The following is a 17,292-nucleotide window of genomic DNA, read 5'->3' as shown; positions in this document are numbered from 1 at the left end:
TCAGCCTGTGTCTGCCGTAGGCGACTTGCTGTGTGCTTCATAAGGAAAATGGGGTGTTGCTCAGAAGGAGGCTGCACTCCTGCTTGCATGCATGTTTGGCTTCTCCATTCTCTCCTGAGGCTTCGTTCTGGAAGTCCAGCTCTCCATCTTCGCCCCTGACTCAGCCTCCATTCCCTCTTCCTCAGCACTTGGGCTCCAAGTTCCTTCCTTTCTTGGGCAACAGTTTCCTTCTCTGCCTATAGAGGGCGTGCTCAGACTCACACATAGACTGAAAGTAGCTCAAGTCTATGCCTGAGGTTCCCTGATAAACACAGATTTTCTAGCTGAGTTTTGGGACAGTGAGTCTTGTACTTTAGGGTACATATGTCTCCAATATTGCATAGGTCACTGTGCATGTTTATGTCTCAATGTGCACAGGACATACTAAAACATTGAACAATTTATTCACTTTGTATCTGAAATTAAGATTTGATGGAGGTGGGTCTTGTATCTTATCTGTTTCTTTCATTGGTTAACTAATAAAGAAAACTGCTTGCCCTGATAGGACAGAAAATTAGGTAGGCGGAGAAAACAGAACAAAATGCTGGGAGAAAGAAGCTGAGTCAAGGAGTCTCCATAATTCTCCCACTCCAGACAAATGCAGGTTAAGATCTTCCCTGGTAAGCCTCGTGGGCTATACAGATTATTAAAAATGGGTTATATCAACATGTAAGAGCTAGCCAATAAGAGGCTGGAACTAATGGGCCAAGCAGTGTTTAAAAAAATACAGTTTCTGTGTAATTATTTCAGGTAAAGCTAGCCGTGAGGAGCTGGGCGGGAACGCAGCCCACTGCTCCTAATACAACAAAGATTTAGCTGTATAAACAGTATTTTGATTTGCTAAATCTGACAACCTCAGCCACACCCGCTTCCAGATGTCATTTTCCTAGTAAATCTTCTCAGTTCTAAATTCTTCAAGAGAGCTCCTGCCTTGCTTACTTAGACACTGCAGTCACATGGATCTAGTTCTCACTCCCGTCTCACCATGGAGAGGGCTCCTATGGATACTATGAGCTACGTTTTCATCCTGTTTGCTTTCACAGTAGTATTTGACACCATGATACACTTAAAATAGCCTCTTATGTTTAGTGGAAAAGTGCACATATATACACACACACATGTACACATTCAAAACATACATATCAATATAATTCATACATGTACACATACTTAGGTGTGTGTGTGTGGATATATACTACACCACATATATAATATACATCACAAATACAGACAGACACATGCACAGACGCACAGACATGCAGACAGACAGACAGACACACACACACACACACACAAATCTGCTCCTCCAAACACCTGGTGAAGGCCATCTTTCCTCATCTTTCTTCGGCAGACTTTCTTATTTCATCATCTTCTTGAACACTTCAGTGCTAAACTTTAAGCCCTGGGATTTATTTCTAAAGTTCACACTTGGTAATTTCATTCAGTTGTATGGCTTCCAATGTTATTTTTGTGCCAAATATCTTTGTATTTCTCTACCTAGCCAAAGTCTTTCTTTTTTAAGCTTTGGGTGTTTCTGTCTAGATGACTTCCCAGTATGCCAAACCCAGTGTGTTAAGTGTTGTAGCATACTCTTCTTCCAAGTCTTTTGCCTTTAGTAAACAGAGTTTTCTCCTGCCCAGCGCGTTCCTAGGCAGCTGGTGTTTCTGTGATTCCGCCTTCTTCCTCTTACACCTATTAATTTCCAAAACCATCCCAAGGCAGTGTTGGTTCTGCCTCTGAGACAGAGCTTTGTTGTCCACAACTCCTTCCCTGCCTATTTCTCTTGCTTCATTCATACCTCATTTTTCCTGTATTATTTTACGACTTTCTCCTTCTTTTGAATGCATCTTTTTCCTCTGCTTCCAAACCATACTATATCCACCGAAACTCAATGCCTTCATGATTTACTGCATTGAAGCTATAAGAAAAGCCTCTGTAAGTCAAAGGTGCCATATGATTTTACCCCTGTGCAAGTCCACCATGTAATGCCAGTCTCTCTGATACTGTATTTTTTAAGACTGCCAGCATTCTGTGGGCTCCTTTAATGCAACCAATGATTCTTTACTGTTAGCCCCTGTCATAGGAACTCTTTACCAGGTATAGGTCAGGGCTAAGCTCACCCTGGAGAAAACCACATGCCCTTCTAGTCTGGGCTTTAGTACCAACCATTTCCAGATACTCTTTGAATGAAAATGTCTGTGTCTCTGACTCTTCCTTGTTCTACGTGTTTGTAATGATGAAGAGGTATCATTCATGATATAAATCCATGAAGTCAAGAAGAACCCCAGGAACTGTTTCATGTCACCTTATTCAAAACTGTATCTGAGACGGAAGTAGACTGTGAGAACTAAGCTCTGCATCATGGATGCTTTCTTCACTAAAATATTCTTGAATACTACAGAAAATCACATAAACATACACTTCGCTGACCTGGAAGACATTGGAAGCTCATTCAAATTACAGTAACCTTAGACACACACACACACACACACACACACACACACACACACACACACACTCACACACACACACACACTCACACACTCACACACACACACTCACTCACACACACACACACTCACACACACACACTCACACACACACACTCACACACACACACACACTCACACACACACACTCACTCACACACACACACTCACACACACACACACTCACACACACACACTCACTCACACACACACACTCACACACACACACACACACACTCACACACACACACTCACACACACACACACACTCACTCACACACACACACACACACACTCACACACACACACTCACTCACACACACACATTCACTCACACACACACACTCACACACTCACACACACACACACACACACACACACACACTCACACACACACACACACACACACTCACACAGTCTATATAATTGCTCATATCTAATATGTATTATGCATAATTGCTTATTTACACTATGTGTGTATTATCTTACAACTCATGTTATTTTTTTTCTGCCGTTCTCATAAAAGTCTTCGAAGGAAAATTATTAAAAGGTCATTATAGAGAAATAGCTCAGGCTCAGAAAACAATGGAAAACAAAAGTAAAGGCTCTGGAAGGTTCTGTGGGTAAAAAAGTAGTTGTGCAAGTGTGAGGACCTAAGTTCAAATGCCAAGGACACACACGGAGTCTAGGTACTGCTGTGCTTGTCTGCGTTCTCAGTGCACCTATGAGATAATGAGAACTGGAGACAGGACTGCAGGAAGTTATCATGGCAAACATAGCATTAAACATCAAAGAGAGCCTGCCTCATACAAGGTGGAAGTCGAGGATTGACACCCAAGGTGTTCTCTCTCTCTCTCTCTCTCTCTCTCTCTCTCTCTCTCTCTCTCTCTCTCTCTCTCTGTCTCTCTCACACACACACACACTGCCACAGTTTTTTTTAAAAAAGATATTATACACCCTTTTCCACATTTTGTGAGTCAATAGCAATAATTAATGACTACCTATAGCCTAATGGATAATTTGGGCTCTTCCTTGGTACTGTTAAGAACTTAAATATTCCTGGGTAGCAAGACAGGTTTTTGTGGGGACAAAGATTGAGGATATAGAAAACACCGTATCTGGGATTTATAACACTGTCATACAGGGTGACCCTGCTCCTAATTTTGTTTGTATGGCATGAGCACAGGTTACCTACACAAGCTTGGAGGGAACCTGTCCTGACCACAGGTGCCTTCAGGGGCAGCAGGGCAAGGCTTTCCCACTCCAAGGTCTGTGAATCTATTATCTTAAAACACACATGTAATTAAAAGCCCAGTAGTGCACATTAATGGGAAGAAACACATTTCTTAGAAGAAAGACACGGGCCTACAGAATTCAGCTGAGCACTTTTCCTCACATAGAGCGTCTTCTCTTCTCTCAAGCTCCTGGTAACTGCAGATTCCTGTTCCAAGAGCAGCTCTGTGATTCATGCTGACATGGCTGTCAGTGCCCTCAATTCCTGTAGATATTTAAATGAGAATTTAAAAAGATCTCATTTTTAATTTAAAATGGTCTTGATTTGAATTATACAGCCAAATTCTTTGTACTTTTCCTTGAAGCTGGAGCAGGTGAGACCGAGGGGACAGGGGACGCAAAGCTTGACCTCTTTATTCTGCTCCATTTCCCCCTTTCTTCCAGGTGCTGTTCCTCACCTCTAAGTCTGTAACTGAGATGTCATTTCTTCCCGAATTTTTAGTTTGTTATTTTTGTCAGAAGGTGAGGTTGGAGTCAGGAGAGTGAGGAAATTGATCTTGCTCCTAATGGGATAGAGGCGTCACCGGCGGTGTGACTGGCTTCTCGACTGCCTTCTATTAGCATTGCTACTTTTAGAGAAACCATTCCTGAAGTGATTAGTGTGGGAGGACGGGTTTAGTCTCCTGTCTTCTCCTTTAAAACACTCCGGCTGAGCGATCCCAGAAGGATCAGATTTCTCACTTGTACTGAAAATGTCACTCTAACAGTTATCTCGCTGCACAGTTGAGTTTTTGAGAAATCCTTTGAATTTCTGCATTCACACCACTTCTCCATCACTGTGCTAAAAATGACTAATGTAGCTCGAAGCCCGTGAGACTGTGATATCTGATCGCCAGCCCCACCCCCATACACACACACACACACACACACACACACACACACACACACACACACACGACTGACATGGATTCTTAAAGACTGAAAATGCCATAAATGCTGCGTGGAACCCTGAGGGGGCATTAGGTGCCTGAAACCTATCTTAAAGTTGGTTTTTTTCTGGTCAATCCTGTTCCACAGTCATTTGGTCCAACATGTCCGACTCAGCTTACCTGGTTTTCAGGAGAACACACTGCTCTAATGTGTGGCAGTTTCATATTTAAAACTAAACCCTGGCATTGGAATTTCGAAGGGCTTTATTTAATTTTCTCCTCTAATCATCTCTGGGGAAAACGAAAAGCATTGCCCCTTTTTTAATTAAGAGAAAACAGTCTTAGAGGGATAACGACTTACCCAAAGTGATGTTTGTAGTCGAAGGCCCATTCTCTTTGGGGGGCACTAATTAGTCACTGGAAGCCAGCATAGGGTCACAGGAACAGATCATCTAAATGAAACTCATTTCCTTTCTTGAATTATGTTCGAATAGGTAAGGGGGTTGTCACAAACACAAACGGAACCCACTCCCAGTAAAGCATGATAAAACCTCCTGTGATATCATTTAGGAAGGGAAGAGGAGGTGGTTGGCTGGAATGAGAGTAATTAGGTGAACTGGGAACTGATTAGAGCCACAAGGGGAGGATTAAGTTGGTTGTCATTAACTTGCCATGAGGTCTGTGGGAATTTCACGTAGGGCTCTATTTTCAGGTCTGTCCAATTCAACAATTGTGTCAATTACCTGGGAGAAGTCGAGGGGCTTGCTTACTAAACCTACAGACAACACAAGAGAGATCAGCAATTCACTGGGTGACAGAATCAAGTTCCAAAAATGTCTAGTTTTCAGCATGATGGGTTGACACTTATTAAGGGAAGGATAACATCCTATATTTAATTAGGAAGAAAAACACCGATGAGTGCAGCTTAATGGAGAGTAACTGCCAAAACAAGGAGAAGGAGTTTGAGGTTTTAATTGACCACCAGCATGGTATAACTGCTGAACAACTCCACAGAATCTCCATGTGCGGGGGGTGGAGAAGAGAGAAAGACAGACAGAGGAGACTGATAAGCATCCTGTATGCGCCTATTTTGAGTATTGTGCTTGAATTCGGAAACCATGTTTTGAAGATATTGACAAATGGTTCTTTAATGGTTGCAGAATGACAGGGAAAGAGCAGGAACTATGTAAACAAAAAGAAAAAGACGTGGCTTTTCTATAAAATAGAAGGGGGTTGTGATGGCAATTTTTACTGAACAGCAGCTGCGGTTATTGTTTACTTAATTCTCAGAACAATACAATGTATTATTTATTATGATGATCATGAACATGGACACAGAACATGAAGGAAGGCTCTCATGATTCATACTTACTTGGTCTGACCTGAAAACTTATAACACATCATTCCTTTGCATATTTATCAACACATATGGTAAGAAGTCAGGTTTGTTCTACGGAATACACATACCAATGGAAGGAGATTGGAGTTTCATTGCCAAGCAGAGATATTTTCTGTATGCTAAGGGGTGACTGAGCTTCTATTTTTGGTACAAGGTTAGACTCAATGTGACATGAGGCATTATCCAAGTGAAAGATTCTAATTTCTTGAGATATGATTTGATGTAACTCAATTTTATTATCAACAGAAAATAAGAACTTTGAAAAGAAGAAAGTAAATTAGTTAATTGCTAGTTTAAATGGTGGCAATGTCAGTACACGTTTGGAGTGTCTGACCTCAGAGCCCATTTTGGTAAGTGTCTTTGGAAAGGTCATCAAAACTTTGCTCATTATATAAACTGTCTTTTTCCATCTTCTACTCTATCTAGAATATGATCAATATTATCTCATGTGCATACCGGCAGACAGAGGTTACTTAGTAGGAATTAAATATGTCTTTAGAAGGTCCTTATGCTTGCGGATTTCTTCATTGCCTAATATGTTAAATGATTTGGACATGTTGGGAGAATCAGGTCTCTTTCAGACACAAGCTTAGCTCCATGGAACACTTTATTTTTTCTGCTTTAATTACATCATTTAAAAAAAACAGAAGAAAATACTATGGCCTTCTCAAAAGTTTTGTAATAAATCTAACAACGAAAATAAAAGCCTCTACCCCAGCTAAGACTCCTAGCAATAGCAGATACATAGCCTGAACTGGCCATCTCTTGTGACCAGATTGGTGGTTAGCCCAATTGTCATCAGAGAGGCTTCATGTGGGAACTGATGGAAACAGACGGAGACCCACAGCCAAACATTAGGCAGAGCTCAGGGAATCCTGCAGAAAGAGGGACTGTGTTGGGAAATAGCTCGATACAGGAAATAACCAGGCCAGCTTAAAGATAACAATTATATTTTTAATGGTTATAAGGGGAAACTCATGCCACAAGAATGGGGAGTGTGACTTCTTCTGTGCCTAACCCCCAACTCTGGAATGCCAGAGCCATATCCTTGTTCTTGTTGTTTTCAGCTCTCTAAGGCCCTAGGAATATTTGAGCCTCACATTCGTATGCCAAAATATGTTTGTTTGTTTGTTTTCACTCTTTGCTCTTTGGGGGTTGTCACCCAGCTCCCAAATAATCACATGGAGTCTTATTCTTACGAAAATTACTTACTTAACTTGACTTATTCCTAGCCTCTCCTTTTTGGCATGAGATGCGGTTTGAGACAGGGTTTCTCTGTATAGCTTTGCAGGCTGTTCTGAAATTCATTCTGTAGAACAAGCTCAGCCAGCTTTTCTTAACTTAAATTATCCTAAATACCTATTGCCTCTAAGCTTGTACCTTTCTTTATTTCTGTGTATCTTTTCTTTCCTTCTTATTCTATGTCTGACTGTGTGGCTGTGTGACTGGCCCCCACCATCTTCCTCTCCTTTTCTTATTCATCCATCTTCTCTTTTTCTTTTTCTATTTATTCTTTCTACCTGGCAGCCCCTCCAATCCTTCTCATGCCTAGCGGTTAGCCATTCATCTCTTTATTAGACCAATCAGGTGTTTTAGACAGGTATAGTAACACAGCTTTACAGAGTTGAACAAATGCAGCATAAAAGAATGTAGCACATCTTTACATCATTAAACAAATATTCCAGTGCATACATGAATGTAACACATCTTAGAATAATATTCCACAACACCCCTTGGCTCCTACAATCCTTTCAGTCCCGATGGCTTGATACGGGAAATAACCAGGCCAGTTTAAAGATAACAATTATATTTTTAATGGTTATAAGGGAAAACTCACACCACAAGAATGGGGAGTGAGACTTCCTCTGTGTTCATCGAGAATCGCCCAGAGCGCCTGGTTATTTCCCATATCAAGCTAATTCCCAACACTTGGCGCCTGGTTCGTGGAGCCACTAGAGCCTCTGGCAGCTCTGGCCAACATAGACTGTGCTCACAGGAGGCAGAGGCAGAAAAGATTTTATTTATTTATTATGTATGCAGTGTTCTGCCCGCACGTTTGCCTGCATGCCAGAAGAGGGCACCAGATCTCATTATAGGTGATTGTGAGCCACCATGTGGTTGCTGGGGATTGAATTTAGGACCTCTGGAAGAGCAACCAGTGCTCTTAACCTCTGAGCCACCTCTCCAGTCCCTGAGGTGCTCAGTCTTACTGCAACTTAATATGCTATGTTTTGTTGCTACTTATGGGAGACCCACCCTTTCCTAAATAGAAATGGAAGATGAGTGGATTGGGGGTAAAAATAGAAGTGGATGGGAGGGAGGGACTGGGAGGAGAGGAGGAAGAGAAAACTGCAGTCAGGATGTAATATATAAGAGAAGAATAAAATAAATAAATAAATAAAAATTTTAGAAATATATATATAAAACAAAGTAAAAGTTTCTACTGTGCAATGCAAGTTATCAATGATAATTTAGATTTTCAGTGAAACCTTTCTGCAGGAAGGAATCAGTTAAATGTGTTAAGAGGCAGCCAATAGAGTGGGAGAAGGTCTTTGGCAGCTATACATCTGACAGAAGATTGATATCTAGAACTTGCAAAGAATTAAGAACATAAACAGGAAAACAAACAATTAAACAAAAATGGGCTAATGAAATAAACCGACAGTTTGCAAAAGATGAACTACAAATGACTGAGAAACACAGGAAGAAGCATTTAACCTCACTAGCCATGGAAGAAGTATACACCTAAGTTATGTTGAGATTCAGAAAGTCAGTCAGTGAGAACCAATAACATATACTGTAAAGTGAGGATGTGGGTGTCTTGGTCGCTGTTCTATTGCTGGGAAGTAACAATGCAACCAAGACAACTCATATACAAGGAAGCATTTAATTGGGGGACTTACTTAAAGTTTCAGAGGTTTAGTCCGTTGTCTTAGTTAGAGTTTCTATTTCTGTAAAGAGACACCATGACCACAGCAACTCTTATAAAGGAAAACATTTAATTGGGACTGGCTTATAGTTTCAGAAGTTTAGTTCATTATATTCTTGGCATTGTATAATCAGACATGGTGCTGGAGAAGGAGCTGGGAACTCTATACCTTGATCCACAGACAGCAGAAGCAACTGTGTGCCACATTGAGAACGGTTTGAACATATATGAGACCTCAAAGCCTGCCTCCATAGTGACACACTTCCTCCAACAAGGCCATATCTCCTAATGGTGCCACTCCCTATAGGCCAAGCACTCAAATACATGAGTCTGTGGGGCCATTCCTATTTAAACCACCATATTTAGTATCGTCATGGTAGGAAGCATGATGGCACACATGGTGATAGAGCAGTAGATTGGCTAAGAGATCCATACTAATCTAAAGGCTGAGAGAGAGATGCTGGCCTGGTGTGGGCTTTTGAAACCTCAAAGCCCACCCCCAGCGACACATCCTCCAACAAGGCCACACCTCCAAATCCTTCTCAAATAGTGCCATTCCCTGTTCAAATATATATGCCTATGGGGCCATTCTTATGCAAACTACCACAATGGGAAAGAAACAAGGAATCCTGTAAACTGCTAGTGGGAAGATAAATGAGTTCACTTTCATTGGAAATTAGTATGGCGGTTTCCCAAAAACTAAACATAGATCAACCGTGTGATCTAGCTATATCACTCCTGAGTATTTACCTAAAGGACTCCAAATCAACATACCACAGAGACACTTGCACACCAATGTTAATTGCAGACTCACAATAGCCAAGTTTTGTAAACTAGCTAGGTGCACAGCAAAGGAATGAATAAAGAAAATGTTGTATATGTACACAATGGGATGCTTGTCAGCCATAAAGGAGAATGGAATTATGTCATTTGCAGGGAGATGTTTGCAGCTGAAGATTGTCATAGTAAGCAAATTCCCAGTGGACACACAAAAGGGAAGAGGAAGGGATAAGAAAAGGCAGTGTAAGGGTAGCAGGCATCAGAGAAAATGGGAAATATACAATATCTTTTCGGAAGTTGTTTTTTTTTAAAAAATTAATGCAAAAAAGAAATGTTTGCAGGAATAATCATGTTAAAGATTTTGACAGATCTGGTTTCTGGAAGCTGGGAGGTATTTTTGTTTATAAATTTCTCGAGAGAGTGGAGATCTTTGGTTTTCATAGTGGGCGACTCATATCCTACATAATAATTTATGCCAATAGATGACTCTTAGCAGGGGCAAGTGTTACAGTTTGTGTGAAAGGAATGACTCAGAATGGAACTGACTAACCAAAAGTGTGAATCACAGGCTCTGAGCCAAGTTATAGATGTCCAAATTTGAGGAAAGAGAAGGAGGAGGGAGACTCTTCAACATGTCAATGATTCAGTTAACCTTGCCTGCCTAACAAAGTCTCAGGAAGAACGGTAAGGACATGGTATAGTGAGTTTTGGCACTGGGAGAATTCTTCATTCTGTGATACACTAAAGGGCTGAGCAGGTACTACGTCCTTTTAAATGGGACATTCTCAGTGGTGCAGCCATCACAGGCTTGTACGTTGTGCTTCTTCTGACGGTACATTTGAATTTGTCTTCTTTTATAATAAAACATAACCCAGAAGGACTGGATCTGGGGCCTTATGAGAGAGCATAGTGGGTAAAGGCACTTGCCACTAAGCCCAAGACTCAAGTTTGATTTTCAGAATCCATATGGTAGAGAGAGAACTGACTCTTGCAGTTCCTCTAACCGTAACATGTATCCTATGTTACACAACCCTATCCTCATACACACTCACACATACAAAATATATGTAAAAAAATGTAAAGTAATGGGCAGAGGAGAGAGTCATTGGCAGAGGGCTTGTATGGTGGACAGAGCCCTGGGTTCAATTTTTAGCACTGCCTAAATTGAGTGTGGTGGTACATGCCTGTAATCCCGGCACACAGGAGGCTGAGACAAGCTTCTCTTAGCACAGGGCAACAAGAGTGTGGCGGTATCAGCTCCTATGGAATTCAGAACTTGGTTAAGGCATGTTTTGGGGGATGCTGCTCCATTAGGCTTAGTTTTGCTGGCTTGTGGAGACAGTTTTCCTCATTGCCCTTTTATGCCCCAGCCCCTCTCTATGTTCCCCGAGCCCCCTTTGAGTAGCAGTGACTAAATAAACTTCGGTTCAGTAGTAGCTGGGATCTACAAAGTTGTGGCTGGTGGACAACACACAGGAATTTGGGGGAGAATTCAGGAAGGTCGATCTCACTGTGGCAAGATGCTTAAGGCAGTAAAGTCAGCTTCAATTTGTAAGGACCTAAGCTGGTAATAATATTTGACTTTGAAGTTTTAGTGGATATCAGATGTGATGGTAGATGCTCTCTTTGTACATTTATATGCATATACTTACTTATTCTGTGTACTCTTATTGAGTCTGTTCCATTTTTACCTTCCACCAAGTGTGTTTCAGGGATGGCATTCTGATTGCCAGGGTTGGCAGCAAGCCCCTTCACCCACTGGGCCATCTTACCAGCCTTGTAGAATTTTTTTAAAGTCAACATTCAGAATTATTTCATTAAACAAAATAAAATAAGGAAGCATGTTTGGCATGGGAAGTGCTTAGATGCAAGTTTAAGTGAGACTTCTTCAGGTCGTTTATAGAATCTTGAAAGGAATACTTTATCACAACAAAACTAGCCATCAGAGTTCAAACACTGTAAGTTCTGGAGCTGAAGTTGAGAGTTTGGATTTGAGTGCTCTGAGAGTCACAACAGGATTGCCTGCTATTCTGTGTGATGTGGGTTTTGAGACACAGCGGGTGAGTGCCCCACATATGCTATTGGTGAACTTCCTCAGATACTTACAGGCAAGGTTTGTCCTTATCACCCAGCCGATTAAAATTGACAGATTTTGCCAAACTTGTTATATTAACTGTTCTTGATGTAAGTGATTCCCTGAATCACTGGGAATCTTCTAGGGGTTTGGGAAGTGTTTATTTTGCTGGTCCTGGCACCCCAGTACCCCGTACATAGAACACAGCAGGTTCTTGATAAATAATTTTTGAACTTTGTGTTGAATTTGTCACTGACTGATTATTTTCTTCATAGTCTGAGAGCAAATAGACTGGATTTATGTAAGAGAATACAAATCATCCCCCCTTTTATATTACTTTAAGTGTACAACCATAAATATATTTGAAAGTAGAGAAGAGTAAGACTATCATATTTTCCTTAAAGTAAGCAACAGCCAATTAAGATAAAATTTTAGGTACAGTGACATTCAAAAATCATATTGGTAAGATGGGTTGATTTAAAAATATAGTCAAAAGCATGTCCCCTGGCCCATTAATCGTGATGTCTACGCTGTCTGTGTGTTTCCACTCACAAACCAATTTAAGATTAGAATTTTAACATTTGCATCTCAATTTTTCATATTTCTTGTTTCTCTATCCAAAATTTTCCCTGGGAAAATTTTCCAGATCATTTGTTAGCCACCTTAGGATTTCTCCTCAATTGTACAGGCAACATTTGGGGCCAACTGAGAGCAAAGTAGGCCACGGGGTAGCCTACAATCCTGCATGTGCGCAGGTGCTCTTTTTTAGCATTGTCTTTGTTAGCTACCAGCCATTATTTAACACAGCTTCATCACAAGACCTAACAAGAATACAATGACCAGTTCGCTTTAAAATGCACTTTTAAAAGACACTCTACGCTGTCTCATGGGAAGTGACATTCTGTAATTACCTCCTCCTATCAAAAGGAAAACAATTCCCAGAAATTAATGAATACAGCAAGACTCTACCTCCTATCTTAATTCTATCTTAATTGCAAAAGTGGATCAATTAAAAAAAAAGACTATGCTCGCAAAGACCCTCTCTTATGGTTTTGTCTCCCAGCTCCCTAGTCATCAGTTCAATGTATATAAGCATGAGATGAGTGAATTCTTACCTTTTGAGATGAGATAAACCAACTCCACCAGCAGTGCCCCTGTGAAACAGGCAAATCCATGAGACAGCGTCAAAAAATTCATGGAAGTTCCTCTGAAGGTGCTTGGAATGAATCTGTGTATTGCCATGGAGACTGGGAGAACAAGAAGAGGCCGGCATTTAGGACGTCACCTAAATCACTTATATACGCTATGTCCCAATGAATGCCTACCATGCATCAAATTTACCAATGAGCAAAATGTATGGGTGAGACTTTGTTAAGGTTAGTGCCCAGGTAGGCTATGATGCAATTTACGGTTAATTTCAAGGAATAAAACATGACAGCATACAGCCGCATACAACTGCCAGGAGGATCTGATTGCCTGGCAGGTGAGTGCTATAATATCTTCACCAAATTTCACCCAATCTTAAATATTTCTGATGCATTTGTATCAAGGTGTGAGCTGTTCTAAATATGATTTCTGTCATGAGGTCTCTGCTTGAGATTCCATGGCCTTTGGAAAACTTGAATTTATCGCAGAAAATTTATGCAGGGATTCAGGAGTTAAACATGAATGATCTAAAACCTCATGACAACCATTTATTAGCCCTCATGTGAGTTTATTAATCTAAGTGACCACACGTGAGTTTATTAATCTAAGTCTCAACATCTTCCTATTTGAAATGGGAATATTATCATTACAAACAGAGAGGGGTGGTTATATCTGATGTACTACCTATAACATGCTGTGTTTAATGCTGCCTTTCATGTGTTAAATAAGTCTAGGTACTTTTATTTATGTTTTCTTTTTATTCTTTTTATTAATTCTGTGAGAATTTCATATAATGTGTTTTGATCATATTCATACTCAACTCCCCCCCCCCATAACTCCTTCCAGATCTACACCAATTATTTACCCACCCACCCCTGCATCATCCTATCTTGTTTTTGTTGTTTAGTAACTCATGGACTCCAATTTGTGCGACCCACATCTCCTGCATGTGAAACCATCTTTTGGAGCATTGTTGACCTAGCAGGAGCCACACTTTTAAAGAAGACTGAGACTCCACTCCCTAGAAGTCATTCTCAGTTAGGGGTAGGGACATAGACTTATGAATTCCCTCCTACTCAGTGATGTGTAGTAATAGGGGCGACAGCGGGGCTGCGTCCCCAGCACCCCGACCGCACGGCTAGCTTATGTCCCGAAATAATTACACAGACACTATATTCATTTAAACACTGCTATGGCCCATTCCTATCTAGCCTCTTCTAGGTTAATTCTCACATATTAATTTAGCCCATTTCTAATCATCTGTGTAGCGCCCCTAGGTGCGCTTACCGGGAAGATTCTAGCCTAAGTCCATCCTGGGTCGGAGCTTCATCACATGCGTCTGCCTGGAGCAGGTAGCATGGCGTCTCTCTTGCGTCTGCTCTGATGTGGGAGTGTCATATCAATCTGTTGTTTTCTTTGGCTAAGCAATAAAGAAACTGCTAGGCCCATTTGATAGGCCCACCCTTAGGTGGGTGGAGTAAACAGAACAGAACGCTGGGAGGAAGAGGAAGTGAGGTCAGACTCCACAGCTCTGCTCTCGGGAGCAGACACCTCAGAGAGAGAGGCCATGCTACCTGCTCCAGGGAAGACGCACGCTATGAAGCTCCGACCCAGGATGGACTTAGGCTAGAATCTTCCCGGTAAGCGCACCTAGGGGCGCTACACAGATGATTAGAAATGGGCCAAAGCAGTGTTTAAAAGAATACAGTATCTGTATAATTATTTCGGGGCATAAGCTAGCCGAGCCAGGCGGCTGGGGTTTTGGGGACCCAGCCCCGTCGCCCCTATTACTACACTGCTCCGGAGAGGAGAGCTGTCGAGTCTGCCCTCACTTCCTCTTCCTCCCAGCGTTCTGTTCTGTTTACTCCACCCACCTAAGGGTGGGCCTATCCAATGGGCCTAGCAGTTTCTTTATTACTTAGCCAATGAAATCAACAGATTGATATATGACACTCCCACATCACTTCCCCTTTTTCTGTTTAAACAAAAAAAGGAAGGCTTTAACCTTAACATAGCAAAATTACATATAACAAAACAGTTATCAAGTAAAAATTACATCAGAAACATTTATACATATAACAAAATTGACCGTAAATCTCTATCAATACAAATTATTCATACCTATATCATTTCCCCCTTTAAATGTAAAAGAACATTTATAAACTATATTTGGGAACATGGGCGCAGTTTTTTCTCTCCAAACTGCTTCCTGCTGAATGGGGGCGTCGTTAATTAGGTCTTTCATGGTATAACCTGTGTGCTAGTTTCATCTCAGTTGGCAGTTGAGCAAAGCAATTTTCTGAAGATGTTCACAGCAACCCTTCAGGAGGACATGGTCCATCATACCAAATCGGGATAAATGCAATCCACAAGGTCTGATCCTCTGTGAAAACAAAAGCAGAATCTCTTTTCCGAAGTATCATATCCTTAGATCCAAATTTTGAAATCATACCCTCATGATATCCGTTCTGGTTCCACTTGGCAGCCCATATAATGAAATGTCTCTCTGTACTTAGCTCCTTCACAGTCAAAAATTTTAAAGAAAACACAATGTACATAATCCAGACTCTCTGTGAATTTTTCATTTTTACGCGGCTTATTTTTCTTTATTTTTTTTAATCTCTTATCTGTACTCTGTCTCTTTAAAGACTTTACCTCTTTTTTTTTAAACCATTAACTTTATTCTCTATATTCCTTTTCTTCTCTCTCCCAAGCCTACGTACATTCATCCAACAGTGTGACTCATTTAGTGGTCTGAATCTGTCCTATTGTGAATCTGTAATTTTTTACTATCCAGGAGCACTTTTGATTTGCGCCTTTAAATCACTAGGCGCTTAAGAATCTAAGCTGTGACATTCCTAGGTTAACTTTTTGCTTTTTGAGCATATATCTGTAGACCAGACCAGGCTGTCTTTGAACTCTCGGAGATCCACCTGTCTCTGCCTCCCAGGCATTGGGATTAAAGGCGTGTGCTACCACACCTTGAAGTCACAGAGGTCTATCTCCCTCTGCCTCCCAAGTGTTGGGATTAAAGGTGTGTACTACGACACACAACAACTCTCTTCCTTTTTTTTTTTTACTTTAAGAACTTTAACTTTTAGCTTGCATATATTTTTAATACACTTTAAACCATTCAGAAATTTTCTCTGTCTTTGAATCTCTCTTTACTGTATATCTCTTTTTCTGACCACATGAGTCTTTAATTTACCAAGCAATCTCAGTAGGACTAAAGGCGTGGCTTTGCCAGCTAGATCCAGTCCATTCCTTAGCTTTCCAGCCTCGTGGCGGATATACAGGCTGCAGCCATGTTTATAGCCACACCTCTATGGCGGTTCAAGGTCCCTGCCAGCCAGCAAGCTACAACAGACAACACTCAAATCCTCTCTCGGTAGCCGGCCCTCCTGCCTCAAACAGTCAGAGTTTGCCCTGGCAGGATGGCCCAGAAAGCCGGCATTTTTAAGCGGTGCAGCTTTTTTCCTGCTACGGCTGAAAACCGAAAAGCATGCGTTCAGCTTTTCATCAACACTGTTTAAGTGTTTTGTGGCAGGACCTCTTAATGAGCTGCAGGCTTTGCAGCTAAAGCTGAGTCAGGAAGCCTCTCTTAGATGAGGCACTTGCTTGCCTCTGGCAAGCAGAGTAGACCCAAGAGATTGCCATAAGAAACATGCTTTACTCTATTCTTTTCCAAGCTTTCTCAGGCTTTCTGTGGACTCAGTTAGCCACACGTCTGGGCGTCATTTGTAGTAATATGGGCGGCGGGGCTCCGTCCCCAACACCCCAAGCCGCCTGCCCGGCTAGCTTATGTCCCGAAATAATTACACAGACACTATTAAACACTGCTATGGCCCATTCCTATCTAGCCTCTTCTAGGTTAATTCTCACATATTAATTTAGCCCATTTCTAATCATCTGTGTAGCGCCCCTAGGTGCGCTTACCGGGAAGATTCTAGCCTAAGTCCATCCTGGGTCGGAGCTTCATCACATGCGTCTGCCTGGAGCAGGTAGCATGGCGTCTCTCTTGCGTCTGCTCCGGAGAGGAGAGCTGTCGAGTCTGCCCTCACTTCCTCTTCCTCCCAGCGTTCTGTTCTGTTTACTCCACCCACCTAAGGGTGGGCCTATCCAATGGGCCTAGCAGTTTCTTTATTGCTTAGCCAATGAAATCAACAGATTGATATATGACACTCCCACATCAGTGATGTAAAGTTGACTGGCTTCGTCTTTTGCAGGCACCCACAGCTGCTGTGAGATCATGAGTGTAGTGATCCTGTCATGTC

General features: G+C 41.5%; 1 protein-coding gene across 1 annotated transcript in view; it reads right to left on the bottom strand.

Annotated features, from left to right (window-relative positions):
* The window catches only part of Slc15a5 (solute carrier family 15 member 5), a 114,280-nt gene that overhangs the window by 26,883 nt on the left and 70,105 nt on the right, over positions 1-17,292 (bottom strand). Inside the window, exon 7 of the mRNA XM_075981924.1 lies at positions 12,988-13,119. Within this exon, the coding sequence (XP_075838039.1) occupies positions 12,988-13,119 (132 nt within the window). The remainder of the gene's footprint in view (positions 1-12,987; positions 13,120-17,292) is intronic.

The sequence above is a fragment of the Microtus pennsylvanicus genome, chromosome 8, assembly GCF_037038515.1.
Source record: "Microtus pennsylvanicus isolate mMicPen1 chromosome 8, mMicPen1.hap1, whole genome shotgun sequence".
Classification (NCBI taxonomy): Eukaryota; Metazoa; Chordata; class Mammalia; order Rodentia; family Cricetidae; genus Microtus; species Microtus pennsylvanicus.
This window is presented reverse-complemented; position numbering and strand designations above follow the sequence as displayed.